This window comes from Vombatus ursinus, unplaced genomic scaffold (assembly GCF_900497805.2).
Source record: "Vombatus ursinus unplaced genomic scaffold, bare-nosed wombat genome assembly UNPS02014785.1, whole genome shotgun sequence".
In the NCBI taxonomy this organism is placed as follows: domain Eukaryota; kingdom Metazoa; phylum Chordata; class Mammalia; order Diprotodontia; family Vombatidae; genus Vombatus; species Vombatus ursinus.
Genome location: NW_020954563.1, coordinates 14,385,000 through 14,407,004, shown reverse-complemented (window position 1 = coordinate 14,407,004; position 22,005 = coordinate 14,385,000). Strand labels below are relative to the sequence as shown.

Genomic DNA, 22,005 nt, shown 5'->3' with positions numbered 1-22,005 from the left:
ACACCACCACAGAAAGAGCTGCTATAAATATTTTTGTACATGTGGGTCCTTTTCGCGTTTTGATGATCTCTTTGGGATACAGCCCTAGAAGTACTATTGCTGGGTCAAAGGGTATGCACAGTTCTGTAGCCCTTTGGGCATAGTTCTGAATTGCACTTCAGAATGGTTGGATCAGTTGACAACTCCATCAACAATGCATTAGTGTTACAGTTTTCCCACATCTTCTCCAACATTTATCATTTACTTGTTTTGTCATGTTAGCCATTCTAATAAGTGTGATGTGATACCTCAGAGTTGTTTTGATTTGTATTTCTCTAATCAATAATAATTTAGAGCATTTTTTCATATGACTATAGATAGCTTTAATTTCTTCCTGTGAAAACTGCCTATTCATATCCTTTAACCATTTATCAAATGAGTGGTGACTTGTATTCTTATAAATTTGACTCAGTTCTCTGTATTTTAGAAACGAGGCCTTTATCAAAGATACTGGCTGTAAAAATTGTTTCCCAGCTTTCTGCTTCTCTTCTAATCTTGATTGCATTGGCTTTGTTTGTGCAAAAAATTTTCAATTTTATGTAATCAAAATCATCCATTTTGCGTTTCATAATATTCTCTGTCTCTTGTTTGGTCATCAGTTCTTCCTTTCTCCATAGATCTAACAGCTGAACTATTTCTTGCTCTCCTAGTTTGCTCATAGTGTCAGCCTTTGTGTCTAAATCATGTACCCATTTTGACTTTATCTTGGTATAGGGTGTAAGATGTTGGTCTGTGCCTACTTTCTGCCACACTATTTTCCAGTTTTCCCAGCAGTTTTTGTTAAATAGTAAGTTCTTATCCCAGAAGCTGGAGTCTTTGGATTTATCAAATAGTAGATTGCTATAGTCATTGACTATTGTGTCTTGCTTACCTAACCTATTCCACTGATCCACCACTCTATTTCTTATCCAGTACCAAGTAGTTTTGATGATTGCTGCTTTATAATACAATTTAAGATCTGGTATAGCTAGGCTATCTTCCCTTGCATTTCTTTTCATTAATTCCCTTGATATTCTGGACCTATTGTTCTTTTAGATGAATTTTGTTATTGTTTTTTCTAGCTCTATAAAATAATTTTTTGGTAGTTTGGTATGGCACTGAATAAGTAATTTAATTTAGGTAGAATTGTCATTTTTATATTAGCTCAACCTATCCATGACTAACTGATATTTTTCTAATTATTTAGATCTGACTTTATTTGTGTGAAAAGTGTTTTGTAATTGTGTTCATATAGTTCCTGGGTTTGTTTTGGCAGGTAAACTCCCAAATATTTTATGATGTCTACAGTAACTTTAAATGGAATTTCTTTTTCTATCTCTTGTTGTTGTGCTTTGTTAGTAATATATAGAAATACCGATGATTTTTGTGGACTTATTTTATAGCCTGCAACTTTGCTAAAGTGGTTTATTATTTCAAGTAGTTTTTTCCTTGATTCTCTACAATTCTGTAAGTCTATCATCATATCATCTGCAGAAGAGTGATATCTTTGTTTCTTCTTTGCCTATCCTAATACCTTCAATTTCTTTTTCTTCTTTTGTTGCTAAAGCTAACATTTCTATTACAGTATTGAATAATAGTGGTGATAATGGGCATCCTTGTTTCACCCCTGATCTTATACTTTTTTTTTTCTTTTTTTCTTTTCTTTTTAGGCGATTGGGGTTAAGTGACTTGCCCAGGGTCACACAGCTAGTAAGTGTCAAGTGGTTGGTACGAGGCTGGATTTGAACTCAGGTCCTCCTGACTTCAGGGCCGGTGCTCTATCCACTGTACCACCTAGCTGTCCGTATACTTTTATTTTTTAAAAATAATTTTATTATGACCTTAAAGTCTTCTAGTGCCTTACCCTGTTATACAAGTGAACCTGACGTCTAGAAGGCTGTGCCAGGGGAGCATAAGCTCAGGGAGGCCTTGAACATTTGATGCTTGGTAATATCTTGAAGAGATTGGAGGCTGTAAGTAACAGGCCAGTACTGAGTTCAAGGATAGGTAGTTATGTTTTATACCTGAGGAAGCAGAAATAGTTGAGTATCTTTCTCTGACCTGGCAATATGTTGTGTCTGTTGTGTTAGCACCAGTCTGGCAAAGGTATGGAGAGGCTCTTTCTCACCAGGTTGACCGTAGGTGATGATTTTTTTTTTTAAACCACAGTTAGTCATTAAGACTGTCTGCCAAGGCATACATGGAAGAATCTGGTATACATTAATGGAGGGACTACTCATACCTTCAAAATCATGGATTCTTAAAGTATAAATAGGAACTTAAACAAAAATACCCGATGTAAAACAGAGAAGTACAGAGAATGTGTGTTGCAGTGGGGGAGGTATGTAGAGAAAAGTCCAATTTGGCTGAATCACAGAGTGGGGCCTGGTTGTGGAAGGCTTTGAATAATAAGCAGAGGAGTTTGAACTTATTCAGTAGGCAATAGGAAGGTCCTGAAAATTTTTACTCTTTTTTTTTATCTCGGTGAACAGATATTTATTAGTGCCTTCTATGTGTTAGGTACTGTGCAGAGTGCTAGCATGGTACAAAGAAAGGCAAAAGACAGTCCCCGCTGTCAGGGAGGTTGTACATACACACATATGCATATGTGTGTATTATATATAGAGAGAGATAGATTGTACACACACACACACACACACAGGATAAATTGGAGATAATCTCAGAGGGAGGGTCCTAGTATTAAGAGGAATCAGGAAAGGCTTTTTGTAGGTGAGATTTTAGTTGGGGCTTGAAGGAAACCAGGGAGGCAAGGAGATGGAGATGAGGAGGGAGAGAATTTTAAAATGCTCACTTGGGAGATGGAGTGTCCTATGGGAAGAAGAATAGTGTCACTGGATCACAGAGTGGTGGGGGTAAGGTAGAAGATGACTGGAAAGATAGGAATTCACCAGATTATGAAGGGCTTTGAATGCCAAGCAAGATCTTATCTTTGATCCTGGAGGTAAGAAGGAGCCCCTGGGGTCTATCGAATAGGAGTCTTTATGGAGCATGGACAGGAGTGGGGAAGAGACTCCAAGACCACGAGACCAACCAGAACTCTTACAGTAATCTAGGCATGAGGTGATGAAGGCCTGCACCAGAGTGGTGAAACAGTCGCAGGAGAGCAGAGGGTCTGTACAAGAAATGCCACAAAGGTAGTGTGGACAGGACTTGGCAACTGATTGGATATGGGGAGGGACAAAGTAAGGAGTCAAGGATGACACCAAGAATGACACAAACATCTCCTGATCTTTGTCCATTCTCATTTACATAAGTGTCATTTAAAAAATATTACTGTTAATGTACTATATGCCCTTTTAAAGTGTATTTTCCACTGTACATTTGATTCCTACCTAAAGAGCAGTTAATACATGTAGACAAAATAACGAGAATTTAATCCAGACTAAAGCTTTGTAAGAGATTTTTTTTTTGATTGAGACAGGCAGGAGTGGGTGGGATTGGTGTTTTCCAACTGGAAACATTTAAGGAGCACTGACTGCTTTAGGGATATAGCTTACATGAGAGTGTCTTATTTTAAAATTACAAGGCTACATGACCTCTAGTACAGTCTTCACTTGATAGAGAATACAGCCATGTCATACCTTAGTAGTTGGCCTTTGACAGACTGAAAAAAATTCCTCACCTATTAGCCGACCTTCTGTTTCTATGTCACTTCACATTTAGTTAGATTGATCCTCTGAAGAGAGATCAATCACTAGGCCTATACTGTAAATCTTTCCAACTTGGTCAGAATTGCCAATACTTGTGTTCCGTCACCATAGCTTCTGAGAATTTGAGGATACCTATGTATCACAGTCAAGCATGAATGAAAGAACAACTTTACAGTACAGTTTGAAAAACAATCTGTCTCTTTTAAGCTACTTTAGGGGAAAAAGATTTTAATTGATATGTTTGGTTTATTACCTAGATTTCCCTCTGTACTCTAGCCTTCCCCCTCCCCACTTCTGGAAAACTCTGTTATAACAAAGAATTATTTTTAAATAAGAAAAAAAAGAAGGAAGAAAAAAATTCTGTAAAACTGATCAGTGAGTAGAAAAAAATATGCCATTAATGTTCAGTGTTTCACACCTATAGACCCCCTACTTCTGCAAAGAAATAGAAGAAGGTATTTTTTCATTTTTGGGTAGAAGCTTGTTCTTTGTAATTTTGTAGCATTCATTTTTGAATTGTGGTGGTGGTTATTTCCGTTTATGTTGTTGTAGTCATTGCACTTTTTTTTCTTGACTTTGCTTACTTCACTTTGCATCAGTTCATGTAAGTCTTTCCATGCTTCCCCGTCTTCATCATACTAATCATTTCTTATGGAACAGTAACATTCCATTTCATTCTTATATTACAGTTTGTTTAATTTTTCCCTAATCAATGGTTAGCTCCTCTTTCTAAGACTTACCAGTGCATCTTCCCCCCACCCCCTAACCAGCTCAGGGTCACTGTGTATAGCTCCTCCATTGTTGTTTTTTTAAGTTTCCTGGATTAACCAATATTCTTCTCTTCCGCATGTTGGGTGAAGTCTATTTACCTTTCATTTTATAGCTCCTGTTTACCAAACTACAGGAGTATTGCTTTGTTGTTGTTGTTGTTGTTTTTGCCTTCCATTAGAAACTCTCCGTGGCCGCTAGATGGCACAGTGGATAGAGCACCAGCCCTGGAGTCAGGAGGACCTGAATTCAAATCCGGCCTCAGACACATAATACTTACTAGCTGTGTGGCCCTGGGCAAGTCACTTAACCCCATTGCCTAGCAAACAAAAAAAAAAAGAAAAGAAAGAAACTCTCAGCTGGGTCCTTGAGTACCCAGACATCTTCATTCCTTTCTTAGCATTAGGCCTATCCTTGTGTGCCTAATCTTTGGATTCCCTCCAGTTTGTCTGTCTTTTTATGGAGGTGTTCCTGAGATTAAATGAAGAAGCTGAGTGAATTTTTCGTTTTCTCTTTTCAATTGTGCTTTATTTCTTGATCCTTGCCAAGAATTGCAGCTACTTTTAATAAAACATATTACTTTAATGGGTTTTTGTATACATCTAACCACATATACATACATATACACATGCATAGACATGTCTACCTAACTTGCATATCATTTAGCTGCTTTCCATGTTTCCAGTTCTCACACTGCTCATGGGAAGGTTTCTTTTCCAGCATTTGTACCGCTGTCTTTTTGGCCATTAGGTCTTGTCTTCTTAGACTTTGAATATATCTAGCACTTTGCCAGTCCTGTCTGTACTTATCAAACAACTATTGACATCCAATTTTTTTCACTGTTAGAGTTGATAGATGGGTTTGATGTAGCTCGGCCCCGATCAGCCCCTGTTTGGGGGCAAAGGGTTGGATGGTATAGGTTTAGAGGTGGTGGGCACCTTAACAGTTGTTTTTTCCAGTTGCTTCATTTTATAGATTAGGAAACAGATCCAGAGCAGTGACGTGATTTGCCGGAGGTCACACAGGAGTAAAAGGAGAACCAGTATTTAAATCAAAACCCTCTGGCTCCAAATCTAGCCCTCTTTCGACCACCCTGTGCTTGGCTCTCCACTTACTTTATCTCTTCTATTTACTTGGCAGCCACTCTGAGGCCAATAAACTCTCTTCTGACTTTTTGCAGTCATCTTCTCTGGCCTCCTTCTACCTTTTCATGGTAACTTTCTTAAAATAGTTACATATAGTTCATATAACACTCAGAGAAATAGGTTTTATTATCCTCATTTTACAATTGGAAGTTAGAATAAGGGAAGGATTTCTGTAGGTGACATTTTTGATTTTTGAAGGATGCATAAAGAATTTAACAGGAAGGGGCAGTCCTAGAGTCAGGAGGACCTGAGTTCAAATCTGGCCTCAGACACTTTACCAGCTGTGTGACCCTGGGCAAATCACTTAACCCCAATTGCCTTATTAAAAAAAAAATTTAATAGGAAAAAAAGGGAGAGGTTATTACAGGGAGATGGAACAGCGTTAGCAAAAGTATGGAGTCAGAAAAACATGAGGAATATATGGATAATCAAAGATTCCCTGTGAGCACTGAAGATTTTTGAGTAGAGGAATGTGTTAATTAAATCCATGCAGAAGAAAGATTACTCAGATAGTAGCATGGAGGATGGGTTGGAGGGGTAAAAGTAGAGGGGAGAAGACCTGTTAGGAAGCTATTTCATTAGTTTTAAGCAAGTAGTAATCAGGGCTTGAATGAGATCAATGGGAAGAGAGAAGAGGGGACAGATTCGAGAGGTGTTGAGAAGGTAGAATCTGCAGGACTTGGTAACTGGAGACGTGAGGGAGGGAAGAATCAAAGATAACTCCAAATTGTAAACATGAGTGATGGAGTAAATGATGGTGTGACTAACAGAAAAAAAAAATGAAGTCAGGTGAGAAAGCAGGCCCAACTTTGGACATACTGAAGTTTTGGAACATCCAGGTGGAAATATCTGGTGGGCAGTAGGATGCTGGTCAGGAGCCCAGAGGGATCAGACCTGGATACAGATTTGGAAGACAGTTGGTTAGACAAATGATGGGTAGTTAATGAGTTTGCAAATGGAAAAGTTGTAGAAAGGAGAAAGGACAAGTGTAAAACCTTGGGAGACATACTTTTTTCTGAAGGGGATGAAGAGCTTGTGAAGGAAGGTGAGCCAGGAGCATGTGTTGTCACTAAAGGCAAAAGAGTATCTAGTAGGAAGGAGGTAATCAACAGTCAGAAGCTGCAGAGAAGACAGAGGATAGAAAATAGAAATAAAGCCATTGTCATGGGTTATCAGTCATTGGTAACACCTTGGAAGGAACAATCCAGACAGAGAAGTAAAGACAGAAGCCACATTAAAAAATATTGAGGAAGGGGCAGCTAGGTGGTACAGTGGTTAGAGCACCGGCCCTGGAGTCAGGAGGACCTGAGTTCAAATTCAGCCTCAGACCAAACACTTGACACTAGCTGTGTGAACCTGGGCAAGTCACTTAACCCTAATTGCCCCCCCCCCCAAAAAAAGATTGAGGAGTGAGGAAGTAGAGATTTAGGGGATAGAGACCTTTTTCAATAAGTTTGTCTGTGGAAGGGAAGAGAGAGATAGGATAAGAGTGAGGAGATTGGAACTTGTTTATATTAGGTGTGAAGGAGCAAGTGGGGAGGGAGAGACTGAAGATTCATCAGGATTCGTACAGTCTGCCCTCTGAGTAACAAAGGGCTTCTCTGCAAGATTCTGTGGCTGAGTTTGTCCTTTCACATAACCTTGAAAATTGAGGTCTCAATTAGATACCCAATGCCATTTTGCCTTAGATCTGGCTTCTTTGAGTTTTCCTTCACATTCTGACTTCCAGAAGCAAATATCCATAAAGAACGTAAATCATAAATTTGTAGACTATATGAGCCTGGAAGGAACTTTAAGGATCACCTAGTCTAGTTTCCTCATTTTACAGATCATGGGATTATAGATTTTGGGGGGGGGGGGGCGTTAGGCAGTGGGATTAAGTGACTTGCCCAGGGTCACACATCTAGTGAGTGTTATGTGTCTGAGGCTGGATTTGAACTCAGGACCTCCTGACTCCCCTGTCGGTGCTCTATCCACTGCACCACCTAGCTGTCCCGAGATCATAGATTTTAAGGTCGAAGTGACCTTAAAGCTCTCTGGTCAGACCCCTCCGTTTTAGATGAGCCTTAAGAGGCTTTGACTTGCTCAAGGTCACATGAGGTTGAGCTAAAACTTGAGCCAGAGTTAATGTCCCTTGACTTCCAGTATTTCCACTATTCTGCAGTGTGTCCCTTGGAAGGATAGCACTGTCATATTCATTCACTTCGTTCAACAAACATTTATTTAGTGTTTGCTGTGTGTGAGATCCTGTGTTAGGTGCTAGGATTGATACAGAGTAGGGATGCAGCCCTTCTCATTAAAAATTTATAGTATAGTGGTAGAGTCTTAAAGACATGGGCATAAATAACTACGCTAGGATTTAAGATGTAATACAGGCCCACAGGAGGGGCATGAACAAGATACTGTAGGGCTTCAGAGGAGGAGAGGATTCTCTTGAGGCTAGGGGGATCAGGGAATTCTGCATAGAGGAAACTGGCATTTGAATTTGACTTCTCTGGGAAGATACCCAGGACCATTTTGCCTTAGAGCTGGCTTCACTCAGCCTTGGTTTCCTCAACTCCTAAAGGAGGTAGTAAGAATAGTTTCTAAGGTCTGTGATTTTGTGAACCTCAGTCTGCTAGTTATAGTCAACATTACTGATCAGTGACACTGAGAGTGTCACTTTGCTGTAGATATGTCCCTGAGCTCATGTAAATGCTCTTCTGCTCCTTGGCCTAGAGTGGAAAGAGATTTTAACCTCGTTTCTTGTCTGTTCTGCCAATGTTCTGTCATTCCTATGACCTTCAAAAGTCCCTGAAATTTTGTGAGTCTCCATTTTCTCACCTATAGAATGGGGACAATAATCTCTAGCTTGCTTCCTACTTAAAGCTGAATGAGCTAATTGATGCTAAAAGGATTTGTAAACTGAAGCCCCTGGAGTTATATTAGGAGGCCTGGAAGGCCTTACGGGTAGTTCTAAGGGTAAGTGAACTTCCTTACCCTGAGGAATGCCATGCTCAAGACTTCACCAAATTTGTGAGCACTAGTGGGCCCTTAATTGAAGGTGGCCTGGCGTAGTGGATGGAGAGCTAGTCTTAGCATGCAGAAGACCAGGCCCATAGGAGGCCCAGCTCTGACACCTGGTTTGTTGATCTGAGGAAAATCACTTCATTGCTCAGTGCCCCAGGCAACTTTAGTAGTTGCAACAAAGATACCAATCTGCCTGGTGGCAGAATGCCCTCCCAGGGGGCTTCTTACCCAGATAAAATCACAAGGTCAAGGAAAAAAAAAATAACAACAATACTGAACTGGGCTGTACTCCTGACCCCTGTGGACTTCTGCCATTGTGTAACCTGCCACCAGGTGGCATGTGAGTATCCCAAGCTCAGTTACTAGTTGTTACTGAAACTACACGTAAATTACTACTGAATTAATTTCATGCATTCTGCATACATGGATTTTGGATCATTGAAAAAATTTAGATAACTTTGAGTTAGATTTCTCTCATCATGCTAAGCTGGTTTCCTTTTCAAAGTTGTTAATCTCGATGCTGTTGTTGAAGTAATAATGAAGGCAACAAGACGGTGGTCTGGTCTGTGTTTTTTGTGGAGGGATGAGGATAAAGAGTCTATTGCTTTATCCTGAGGAAGCAGAACCTTTAGGGGTAGGTAGTCTTTCAGCTTTAATTTTACTCTTCCTTACTTCATTATGATATAGGTTTGGGCTCTAAGAAGTCTGTGAAGTAGATCAGAAGTCCTATCTTAATATTGCCTTATATATTTATTTTTGTTTAGTGTGGCCCTTAAGAAGAAATTCCAAATCACACTAGTTTTGATTTATTGGCTAACAGTAGGTCCCAGGCCAAGCCCCATTTGGTCATTGTGCTCCATTGGCTCCCAGTGAATGTAAATAGCAATTGTTTCTGTTTTTGCCAGAAACCCTAAGGGTCTTCTGCTCCTAGATTGTTTTTGTTTGTGGGTTTTGTTTTGTTTTTTTTGTTTGTTTGTTTGTTTGTCTGTTTGTTTGTTTTTGACTAGGTAAAAGACATCATTCTCTGCCTCATTTCTTACCTAGCCTCAATCACTAATTGGGCATTGTCCCGGTCAAACTGAGACCTGTCAAAGACCTTATCTTAAAGAAGCCAAGGTCTCCCACTGCATCCTGGGCCATCTCCAGTCCTCCTGATCTATGTCTTGCCAATGGACCCAGATGGCTCTGGAGGAAAAAGTGAGGCTGGTGACTTTGTGCAGCCCTCCCTCACTTATTTAATGTGGCTGTTTTTAAAACGCTTTCAGATAAGTGAATTCACCTAAAGTCTTAGCATCCTAAGTGACTGGAGGTTGCCTGTTCCAGCTCATGTGGTAGGATCAGAGACAGCTCAGTGCTTATCACCTCAGTCACAAACTGCACCTACTGAGAATCTTTGGTAAAAAGCCGGCTGGAGCACTCAATTTGGAGTCGTAGAGCCAGATCTGAAGGTTCGTCAGAAGCTGTCTAGTCCTGCTCTTCTGGTTTACATTGGAAGGGATGGAGGCCCAGGAAAGTTGTGACTTTTCTAAGGTCACATGAGTAGTAAGTGTAGGGAATAGGATTTGAATCCAGGCCCACAGACTCCAGAGCCAGAGTGCTTTCCCCTGTACTATACTGAGTCTCAGATCCTGAATTTGAATCCTGACTCTTTTGCTTTCTGTTTATGTGACTTTAAGCAAGTCATTTAATCTTTATGAGCCTCAGTTTCCTCATATGTAAAGTTGGAAGGTAGGACTACATGACTTCTTTTCATCTCTAAATTCTCTGACTTCTCTAGTCCGGCATCTTCATGGTAGAAATTTTTACAATACCTGTCCTCTGTTTCAGTGCCTCCAGTATGTGAAAATTCACCGTACCCTCATGAGGGAGACAATGATGGTTGGTGTCATTTCCATTTTAGAAATTAGGAAGCCAAGGCCTAATGAGATTAAGCCATTTGTCTAAGGTTCTTTGATATTTCTCCCTTCAGTCTTAGGCTATAACAATAAGGATATCTTTCTTTTACTGAACTTTTGTGCCCAAAGCAGTTTTACATCCTTTATCTCATTTTATCCTCACTGTAGCTGTGTGAGATTGGTAGACCAGGTATTATCCCCTTTTTTTAGTCAATAGAATCTCCCATTTCAATCTAGTCAGTCAGTAATAAGCATTTAAGTACTTTCTCAGTACTTGGTATTATGCTAAGTGCCAAAGATACAAAGAAAGGTACATACGCCCCCCCCCCCCCCCCCCCCCCCCCCCCCCGGAAAAAAACAACCACAATGACCACAACAGAACAAAACAAAAAAAACAATCCCTGCTCTCAAGGAGCTCACTGTCTAAAGCAGTCTGTAGTAATGTCATCCCTTTCCTCACTTGAGATCTGTGAAGTAGGTAGTACAGGTTTTATTTTCCTGCTTTCACAGATGAGAAAACAGCCTTAGGGAAGGGAAGTGAACTTACCCAAGGTGACATAGCTAGGAAGTGGTAGAGCTGGGATTCAGTCTAAGACCAGACCTCTTTGCCTCTTGTCTCACAGGTAATCAGGGACTGACCCACTACAGCAGGAGGGGTCAGATTTTATGAACCAGATACTCACATTTCCCTTATGGTTCACATCTCAGCCATGATGTAAGCAGTTCTAGCAAGGCTTATGCCTAGTTAGAGGTGATGCTGAAGTTTATTAGTAGACTAATAGATGGAATGGCCATGTTTCGTCAGGGCTACACAAGGGATATAAAATAAAAACACATGCAAAAATGGGGTTATGTGTATATTTACTAAATTGGAGTCAAGCTGGCCAACTCCTGTGTACTTGTCTAATGGTCTTCACTATCCTCTCCACTCTCATGGTCTTCTGTTCACTCTCTGTTTCTTTCAGGTTCACGATATAGGTGCATAGGCCCTCTAGGTTTCTCCTTTACATTTACAATATTGTTTAATCCAGAAAACACTTCACAGAATTTAGGAATGGTTCTCTGGAGCCTTCTAATTCTACTCATACACAAGAATGAGTCTCTGTTATACCTTACGTACCAGGTGGTTATCCAGCCTCTGCTTGAAGACATCTAATAAGGGGGAAGCTACTACTTCCCTTGGCAACTCATTCCACTTTGGGATAGCTCTAATTGTTAGGAAGTTTTTCAAGCCCAAATTTGCCTCTTCAGCTTCCACCCATTGCTTCTGGTTTTAGCCTGAGGAACCAAACAAAACAAGTCTAATCTTTCTTCCATATGACAGTCCTTCATATAATTGAAGCAAGCTATCATGTCTCCCCCAAGTCTTTCCTTCTGCAGGCTTAAATATCCCCAGTTCCTTCAACCTATTATTATGGATTTGTGGCCCTTTGCTAATTTTGTTGCCTTCCTCTGGATGCTCCTGAGCTTAATTATATCCTTCTTAAACTGTGGTGCGCAGAATACAATACTGCAGATATGGTCTGGTGATGATCACCTTCTTATTCCCGGATGCTTTGTCTCTCAATGAAGTCCAAGATTGCATTAGTTGTTCTGCCTTCCACATCATACTGGTGACTCATTGAACTTGCAGTCCACTAAAACCCCCAGATATTTTTCAGACAAACCTGTTTAAATATGTCTACCCCATTTCAAACAAAACACTAGCAAAACTTAACACTCTTAGGAAAATCACCACATATGGTACCAAGGTGATTATTCTCATTCTTTCTGAAGTGGTCTCCCTATGTTCTGTTTCAGGAGGAAATGGTTAAAATGGCATTGATAATGGGGGGATAGTTGGATCTGTCATACTCTTGTGATTTACATGGTCTGTGGCAGACCTAATGCCCACATAGTTTCAGATTGTCTAGTTCTTCAAGGCCTATAGGCCCAAGCCTTTATTGAGCAGTGGAACCCCTTCCCATATCAGATGGAGCTCTAGGGTTGTAAACACTTTACACTGGACAGTTGGTATACCCTCAGTATGGAAAAGGAAACTCATTTTGTACTGTTACTTAGACTTGGATATGCTCCCATCACCTTGCTCTCATCTGTCAAGGTCTTAATTCTTTCCATCCAAACTTCCATATATACTAGGGGCTTTTATAACGGAATATTCTGCAGTGCCAGCTACCTGTAGGGACAGTCTGGTATCACAGTTCCACATGAACATCGATTCCAGTAGCATCTTTTAAGCACTGTATAACTCCCCCTTCTCACATTTTGATTACATTCTAAATGTTCCCAGGTCTTGTGATCTGCATTCTTTTCTTTTTCTTTTTTTAATGAGAAAAAAAGTTTTTATTGCAGGGTCTCCTAATAGGCATAAGGGAATTCAGACTGGAAAAAAGCATTAATTGATGATGACCTATGGAAGCCAGTTTAACAGCTCTGTGTGCCAGGCTGTACTGGTTAGTTATACATTAAGGTCAATGGTTCACAGTCCTGAAAAGCAAATCCTTACAAAAGAAAATTTTAAAATAACAACCCAATATGGTTTCTAATGTAGTAGGTAGTGTGCCATGCCTTATCCCTTCAATTTTTTGCCAAGTGAAAATTTTTGTATTTTTTTTTCCAATTAGGTAATAATTTTTAACATTCTTTTTTTTTTTTTTTTTAAAGGCAATTGGGGTTAAGTGAGTTGCCCAGGGTCACCCAGATAGTAAGTGTCAAGTGTTTTAAAGGCCGGATTTAAACTCAGGTCCTCCTGACTTCAGGGCGGTGCTCTATCCACTACGCCACCTAGCTGCCCCTAACATTCATTTTTTAAAAAAATTTTGAGTTCTAAGTTCTTTCTCCCTCCCTCCATCCCCTCCCCTGTCCTTGAGAAGGTAAGCAATTTGATAGAGATTATATATGGATCTTCGTTGTTTTCAAGACTTACTCTATGTCCTCTGGTCTTGTCTCAGTTCTCAAAGGTAGCACTCCATATTATTGTCAAAACAAGTTGTTAGATGATATGAACAAAATAGTATTGATTCAACTCCTAATAAACTGCTATGAAATTAAACTCTCATATCTGGCTCCTGCCTACCTTTCCTGGCTCATTGTGCATTATTCTTTGCACTATATTCCAGCCATAGTGAACTACTGGCTGCTCTCCATACACATGATGCTACAGTGCTCATCGTATGTCACATGTGTCCTGGCCTTTGCCACAGGCCTGGAATGCATTCTCTCTTCACTTCTGCCTCATAGAATCTTGGCTTCCTTTAAAGCTTAGCTCAAGTGCTCAGGCTATCCTGATCTCCTTTAATTGCTACCACCCTCTCCCTCCCAGAAATTACTTTGTGTACACTTTTATGTATAGTTTATTTTTAGGTGTACATGTTGTATCCCTTCAGGAGAATGTAAGCTTCTGGAGTGCAGGAAAATTGCCCTTGTTTTTGTGTGTCCTCAGTGAGTAGTATGGTGCATAGCACTTAATATGCTTTTGTTAAATGCGTTTTGAATGAATGGAAAAGAACTGACTCCCAAGTGTCATGATCTCAAGTCCCATGTCATTGCTACTAGAATGACTCTTCCAGCTAACTCTGCATTTGGGATTTGCAGGAGAAGGAGAAAGCCCAGCTGGAAGCTGAGGGCTCTAAGCGTGCTGATCGTAGCTCCATGGCTGGTCGGGGTGCAGAACCATCAGGGGAGAAGCTTTTGGAGTGGCCCCAGCTTGAACTGGAGCGGGTCAACAGCTTCTTGACCAGCCGCTTGCAGGAGATTAAGAATACCATCAAAGAGTCCATCCGAGCCAGCTTCAGTGTTTATGACCTTAATCTGGATGTGAATGACTTTCCTAAAAAGGCAGCCATGCTGGAGCAGAGGGACCTGCTTTCGCGCCTCAATGGCTCATCTGACCTGCAGGAGATTGGCCTAGATCTCTCACCTTTGACTTTGGGTTCCTCCCAGAACCACACACTACACTCCCCCAGTGAGCCGAGCCTGCCCCAGGATGAGAGAGTGCCTTTTCCCCCACCTCCCACCACTGAGAATGGGCTACTTAAAAGGCTTAGTGCTGTGCCCAACCTCTCCCGGATGATCTGGGTTCAGTCCCCAAAGGCTGCTGACTCAGTCCCTGAAGGGCCGGGCCGGAATGTGAAGGATGCAGTCTCTGTCAATGGACCTGAGCTCCCCGAGCCCCCACCTGGAGGAGGGGGGAGGCAAAAGAAGAATAAAAGGCAGAACAGTCAGGCCAAGAAAAACGAGACATATGGAGTACCTGGGCATCAGGCCAAGCTGGAGAGCCCTCCCACCAAGGGACAGGCTTCAGGAGCCAGGCAACCAGCCAAGGGCCCAGAGCCCCCAGAAGGACCCCGAGGGAGCCGGTCAGGGCAGAACTGGGCTTGGAGTGCCAAGGCTGAGAAAGGAAACTTGTGGAGAAGCCGGAAGAGTGAGACCAAAATGGACCGGCCAGAGCAGGAATCCGTGCAGCCACCTGGCCCTGGCCATGGGCTACTCGGGAGCCCGGCCAGCCTGGGGGCCTCACCACAGACCAAGGGGAAGCAAAGGAAGAACCGGAACAAGATGGAGAAGTCTACCACCTCTCTGGGTGAGTGAAAATAGAGCCAGGTGACTTTCTTCATTTTTTTCTAGCCCTTTTCTCCCACATGTGTCACCTTAGGATAGGTGTGTTCTGGCTTTGGATTTCAGTTTGGATGAGTTGAGGGGCTTGTCAGAATATGAAGCTAAACAACATCCTGCCCTGTTCCAGCAGTGCCCCTCCCTCTTTCCATGCTCAGAAGGCCACCTCTTGACCATGGACTGGCTCTGTTAGTCACAAGAAAAACCTCTGTCTTGGACTTTGTATTTGTCAATGAGGCAGAGATGATAGGTTGTAAGTCCTTGTTGAGGGGTGGTTGGGGAGTCCTAGGCTGGAAGAAATAGCCATTTCTGGGTGAGCTGTACTTTGGGACCAGGAAACTAGATGGTGGTGCTGAGTGGCTTTGGGTATGTGTTGCTAGATGACGTATTCCTGCCCAAGGATGTGGATGGAGTAGAGATGGATGAGACGGACCGGGAGGTGGAATACTTCAAGAGGTAGGTGGGGAAGGGGGGTAAAATCCATGGGGATACTCTGAATCTGAGGGTCTGTCACTACCTTCTCCATTTAAAATTAATGCCTAGGGCCTTTGCTCCACCAAGAAACTCTGGTCAACCACCTGCCTTCATCACTCTTTAGACCCTGGAGAGCTACAGAAACTTTAGAAGTTCTTGACAGGGAAGTCTGAGGAGAACCTTTCCCTTCTAGCCTATACTTCCCCAAAGTTTGTGTGCCACCTGTCTTCTCCTTTGGGTGACAGTGAGTTGGAAGTGTAGGGAGAGCCCTCCTAGCCCATCTTGTGCTTCAGTCGGGATGATTGGAGTAGCCTTTACTCCTCTTTCCCCATCCTTTTCTCTGTAGTCACCTAATGTTAATTGATTCCAGGGTTACCAAGGTCAGCTTAGTTACTATTTTGTTTCCAAAGTACATGTCAGGGAAAAGAATGGGATTAGATGAGGCATCTGTCAGGATCCAAGTATTAATAGTCTTCCTGGTTTGTCCATTAAGTCCTTGGACCTCTGTGACTTCTCACTGAGTGGCCACACATATCCCAGTCATAAGTGGCTCTCATTGACTAGGGTCTTAGTGTTATCTGGTCCATTAACAAGGAACACCTTGGCCAGCTTGGGTGGTCCTGGACTAGGTTGTGCCAAATCTGTAATGGACCAGGGAACCCCTGTTTAACCTGAGTTTTGGGGGTTTATTTCTGGCCTCCCAATAATCCCCTCTCCCACTTCCTGCACTTCCCCCAGATCTCATCCTCCTGGAAACCAAAGCAGATAAGTGCTCAGTTTTTGCAATTTTCTACCTCTTTGTCATAGGACGGCATTTCTAGGTTGTAGGATTTGGAGTTAGAGTATATCTTAGAGATCATCTAACCCAACATTGCCCACAGCAATGAGTAATAGCCTTGGGATTTCATACCACGTTTTTTGATTCAAGGGCAGCTAGGTGGTGCAGTGGATAGAGCGCCGGGCCCTGAAGTCAGAAAGACTCATCTTCCTGAGTTCAAATCTGGCCTCAGACGCTTAGTAGCTGTGTGATCCTGGGCAAGTCACTTAACCCTGTTTGCCTCAGTTTCCTCCTCTGTAAAATGAGCTGGAGAAGGAAATGGCAAACCACTGGAGTACCTTTGCCAAGAAAACGCCAAATAGGATCTCAGAGTCGGACATGACTGAACAGCAGCAACAAAAACTGACTCCATATCTGGTGCTCTTTCCAGTACATCACATTACCTGATGTATGAGAAGAGTGTAAGGAAAGTGGTGCTGACGGTTTGGGGTGGAGTGGCAAGTGTATCAGACTGTTCTGATCAGTTTGGTTTTCACCTTAGTTGTGGAGAGGCCACACACAGCATGGTGTGATGGGAGGAACATAAGGGATCCTCTGATTTTTGTCTTTCCTGCCAGGTTCTGCCTGGATTCTGCAAAGCAGACGCGTCAAAAAGTGGCTGTGAACTGGACCAACTTCACCCTCAAGAAAATCACTTCCAGCGCAGCTCAGTGAGGTGTGATGGGGGCAGGGCATTGTATGCCTGTGGGTGTGCCACATGGGGTGAGGGGGAGGAGAGGGAGGGCTTCTCCTCCCCATTTACCCACTCCTCTTCCCAGACACTCTGCCTCACTATGTCCTCTCTCCAGGACTGGCCTGGCTATGGGAGGCCTCATATGCACGCTCTGTGGACTGGAAAGTTTGGCATCCCGTGTAGCATTCCTGCCTCCTCTCCTGTTCCTACTCCCCATTGTGGCATTGTTTCCCCTCTGCACATCATTTTGTGAGCCTGAAGGCACAGGTATTCTTCCTGCCCTTCCTTTTTTCTTTGACTCTGAGCCCTGCTTACTCTGGATCTGTCTTTAGTGGTCAGGTGGGCAAGGAGTTAGGAGGAAAGGAGATCATGTCCTGTGCTCCATTCCCCCATCCCAAGGTGACTTGGTTTCTAAAGGATCCTTTAATGGGATGCCTGGGGCCTTCCCTCTCCCCAGCTACGAAGTCCCCAGAGTCAAGACTCTGATGGGTCCAGGTCCCTTTTGTCTTTTTCATGTCTCATTTTTTGATAAAATGGGAGAGAATACTGACAGACCCCAAGAGTTGGGGACCTTGGCCGTGTCCTTTCTCTGTATCATACTGACATTGACCCTCCCACTGGGTATGTAGAAGGGCCATGCTGGACCCAATAAAAAAACTTTTTAATTTTTTTATTTTATTTAAAAAAAGGATATTATTTTTGTTGTTTCTTATTGGTTTTTCCATGCCTTCCCTCCTGCCTGGTCCCTTTGTTCTCCTTTACTCCAGTTTCCCTTCTCTATGGGTTCCTGAGATGCATGGGAACACTAGTCAGTGGTCATCATCTCATCCCTCCCCCACATGGGACCTTTTCCAGCACAGGCCGGCAGAGAGCGAAAGCCTAGCTCCCCTGCTTCTCTTCTGTTGACAGGGAGGTTGTAGGGAGCATGGAACCCTGGTGTTGAGCCTTCACTTCATATCCAACTTGTATTCCAGGGAAGGGCCTTCCTTGTACTTTCCACACACACAGAGCACACCAGATGCAAAGTAATAGGACACCCTTAAACAGAGCAGACCCAGGAGTGTCTGGATTGGGGTAGATTTTGAGCAGGAAGGGACCTTACACATCATCTCATTCAGCCCCCTCATTTTACAGCTGAAGAAGTGGAGGCCCAGAGAGGGGAAGGAATTTCTCCGAGGTTAAACCTGGTAGTAAATCATAGAGCTAGAATTTGGACTCAGGCCCTGAGTCTAAATCTTACGCTGTCGCCAGAAACAGGGGCATCAAAGAGAAACGAAGGTCCTTGGGATGTGAAGAGCACTTTGTAGAAGACAGGGAGGTGTCAGCAGGGTGGTTGAAAACTGTCTGAAAATGGGGAGTTTGGCACCCAGATGGGGAGATTGCAGTAAGCACCACACCCACCATACATTGTTGTGTACTGAGAGAACCACCACTCCCTCCATATCTCCTTCCAGGCATGTCCCTCAGCCTGCTGGTCTCTGGCCTCCATGGTTAGCTGTCTGCCTGAAAGCTTGGATTGTTGGACCAAAGGCTGGAGCAGCTGTCCTTCAGGGCCTGGGGAAACTGACTGAAAAGGGAGGAAAATTGAGATTCCATTTCTTGAGGGGGAACTCATGGGACGATGGTCTTGTTAAACTTGGCGCAGGGCCCCAGCTGCTACATGGCCTGTCTTCCCACCTTTGTAGCACCCTCTGCAGTGAGGAGTGAAGGGTTGGGGGGATATAGATCAGGGCTGCACAGCTACACTCATCAGGGAGGGGCTGGACAGGTCCCTGGTACACTCGCAGCTGCATTCTGTCCTCAGGAATTGAGAGAGAACCTGCTCTCTCCTCTCCCTTACCAACACGAGCCTTCCTCTCCTCCCTTCCAGTGAGGTTGGGAAACCTCCCAAGTAACTAGCTACAGGCAGTCATTTTCATTCTGGAATAAATGGTTCCAGGAATCTCCCTCATTGCTCCTCCCCTTACCTCCTCCTTGCTTTTAGAAGTGCTCTCTGAACCTCCTGCCTTCCTCTGAAAACAGGACACTTCCTATCCCTATGATCCAGAACCGAAAGGCCCTTTAGAGATTATTTAGTCCACCTCCTGTACCCCTATTCCCTTATTTTACAGTAGCTTACTCAAGGTTAAAGTTGGTAAGTAGTTTAGCCAGGATTAGAACCTCCCAGGTTCTAATTGGACTCCAAATTCACTACTGTCAGTGTCCCCCAAACCAGCTACTTAGGGCCTCTGGCCTGACTTGCTGAACACAGAAGTAATAAACTCTTTTGAGAGTTTAGTGGCAGCCCGTTCCCTAAAAGCTGAATATTGACCTGACTGTTGCCCTCTTTTTAAAAATCCCGTTGCAGCATCTGCCCAATCAGCTAACTAACCCCAGCCCCTCAACCTTGTTCTAGATTATCTCTTTTCTACCCTGGGATGGAGCACTGGAAGTTCCTAGGGTTCTGTTCCTAACTTTGCCATCAGTGGTGGGGTGAGGAGCCTTTACAGAATGCAGCAGGAATGTTGAGTATCCTTTGAGTGAGGCTGGGATTTCCTTAGCCACTTTCCCATTTGGCGGACCTAGTCTGTCCACAGACTCCTAAGCATCACTCTGGGCAATCAAAATTGCCCCCTACACACTTGAGCTGACCCAGGATGTGGAAGGTTAAAGCGGATCAAGTTTCCACAGGCAGAACAAATACCTCTGACCTATGGGGAGAGCCCTTCCTTAGGATAGACATGTACTTGCTGATGAGACTCAGTGTTTTATGAAATTCTTCACTTTTACAAATTTCTCCTTCCCTTCTGTTCCCTGTGCCCCAAGTTCCCTTCCAGAAGGGAATCAGGGAGTCAGGATTAAGGAATAGATAGGAGCACAGAGACCACAGGCTCAGAATTATTGCTCTGACTTTTCCCCTGGTTTCCTTCTAACTCTACTCATAGGCTTGTAGGAACTAGTATCATATGCCCTGATGTTCTCTTGTGCTCCTTCTCTAATCTCAGTCCTTTTTCCTTGGATTTGTGGAGCCGACATTCCCAACCAGCCTTTTCTGGGCTAGTTGGCTGAGCGACCTGAAACTGGAAGGCAAGGGTAGTCTCCACTCATTCCCTTTCCTTTTCCCCTTCCCCTTTTGACTTGGGTATGGAGAGCTAAGCAGCCAGAGTTGTTAAAACCAGGTGTTGACACTTATCTAGGAATGTCTGGGGATGGGAAGTTAGTTGGAGGAGCAGGGGTCAAGGTAACAGAGAGCTAAACACCTGTAGAGAGCAGCAAAATCTCAGGGCTTTGGAGACCCATAGCCTGAGGCCATCTAGCTGCTGGGGCTGCTGCCTCAGGAAGAATTGCTGCGCTCCTTCTTCCATCAGAGAAGACAGGAGCTTGGCATTCAACATGACATGCTGGTTCTTCCACAGCCCAAGGGAGCAGAATTTGGTGGTGGTAGTGCCCTCTTGCCCTAGGGAGGACCAGCTCTGTAGCAAAAAGGACCCCTTGTGCTCACCCCAGGAGGTGGTTTCCCTTCCTTGAGGCCTAGAATACCTTTTGAAAGCACCCACTATATTCTGTCCTGTCTTTCTCCTCCCAGGCGTGTGTTCTCCCTCCTGTGATTGGGGAAATGGGGATAGAGATCGAAGGCAATCCAGATATTCTGATAAATGTTTTTTATTTCCTTTTGTAACCCAAGGAGCGGAAATGGCAGGCAGGCCTGCTCCTGTTGCCATGGTGATAAGGGGGTGGAGGTGGGGGTAGTGAAGGGATTGGAACCATTCCTGATGTATGTTAAAAGCCTAAACTATGGAACAGGAAGAGAAGCTGGTTGTGTTATCACCCTCTTTTTTCCCCAGCCCCTGCCTGGTCCACACTGAACTATTCTTCTCCAGGATGGTCGTAGCTCTTGGGTATTGGCTGAATGTCTGGAGAGAAAATATTCTCCCTCCCCCTCCTGCCCTCATGGTGGCTCTTTCCTACCTGCCCACTTGCCACCTGACCACCTAAGAACCCCTCTCCCCGGATGAACCAAAACCTGGATTGACACTGAGCTGTGATGGAAACAAACTCTGGATCTTCGAAAAGCCGATTTCTGGTGCTAGCCAGCCTCCACACTTGGAGCCCGGACTGGGACGGGCTGCTCCCCCCAGGGCGCTGTGGGGCAAAGGAGCTGGTGGAATTGCCTGCCCAGCGCTTCTCTCTGTGTTTGGTTTTTTTTTTTATTCTTTACTTTTGATACTGTGAAGATCTTTCATGCTGAAAGATTAAATGACATTTGGACACAGGCAGTGTGCACAGTGATTTGTTCATCTTGCTTAGGGTCAGACCAGGCCAAGGTCTGCTGCAGGCACAAGCCTGAGGGGGCAACAGGAGTCCCACCATCCCTCCTCCATGTGCTGGGGGGAGGGGTGGTGGGCCTCTGGACATTTCAAGCTCACTTCATCTCCAGTGGCTACTTTTGTTTCTTTGCCACCTCTCCTTGGTGCCCACACTCTGCCAGCCTCAGCCTCCTTTTTCAGCATTCTCTAAATAAAGGGGGTTGCTGAACTCCGTGATGCATAGCCACATGGCGTCACCCTGAGGTGAGGGCTGTTCAGAAGCTGAGCTGGGGAGGTGGTGGTGGAATAATTGGGGGTGGTGAGCAGATCCAGCCTGTTCACTTGAATTCTGGGTCCAGGTCACTGTTTATCTCCTTCCGTTCATTCAACAAGCATACCTAGCAATACCTACTCTGTGAAAGGCACATAAAGCAACAATAACAAAGATTGTCCATGTACAGAGGAGTGTAAATTCTACCAAGAGGATACAACGTTTATGTAGATACTTGTATACAAGATGTTTTGAGGAGGGAGGGAACACTGAGAACAAGAGCAGGGGTCCTCTGACCATGCTATATTTACTGATAAATTAGCTCAACAGGCAGCTGCTGGTC

General features: G+C 43.7%; 1 protein-coding gene across 5 annotated transcripts in view; it reads left to right on the top strand.

Annotated features, from left to right (window-relative positions):
• The window catches only part of FAM193B (family with sequence similarity 193 member B), a 43,937-nt gene extending 22,631 nt beyond the window's left edge, over positions 1 to 21,306 (top strand). For 2 of the 5 annotated variants that reach the window (XM_027867093.1, XM_027867095.1), the window contains exons 7-10: positions 14,101 to 15,088; positions 15,501 to 15,576; positions 16,990 to 17,087; positions 17,221 to 17,783. In XM_027867093.1, coding sequence (XP_027722894.1) covers positions 14,101 to 15,088; positions 15,501 to 15,576; positions 16,990 to 17,086 — 1,161 coding nt within the window. In that variant the 3' untranslated portion in view covers position 17,087; positions 17,221 to 17,783. Of the gene's footprint in view, positions 1 to 14,100; positions 15,089 to 15,500; positions 15,577 to 16,989; positions 17,088 to 17,220; positions 17,784 to 18,559 lie in introns of those variants that run through there. The other 3 variants (XR_003569541.1, XR_003569540.1, XM_027867094.1) reach the window with 3 other exon arrangements.
• The last annotated feature ends 699 nt before the right edge of the window (positions 21,307 to 22,005 follow it).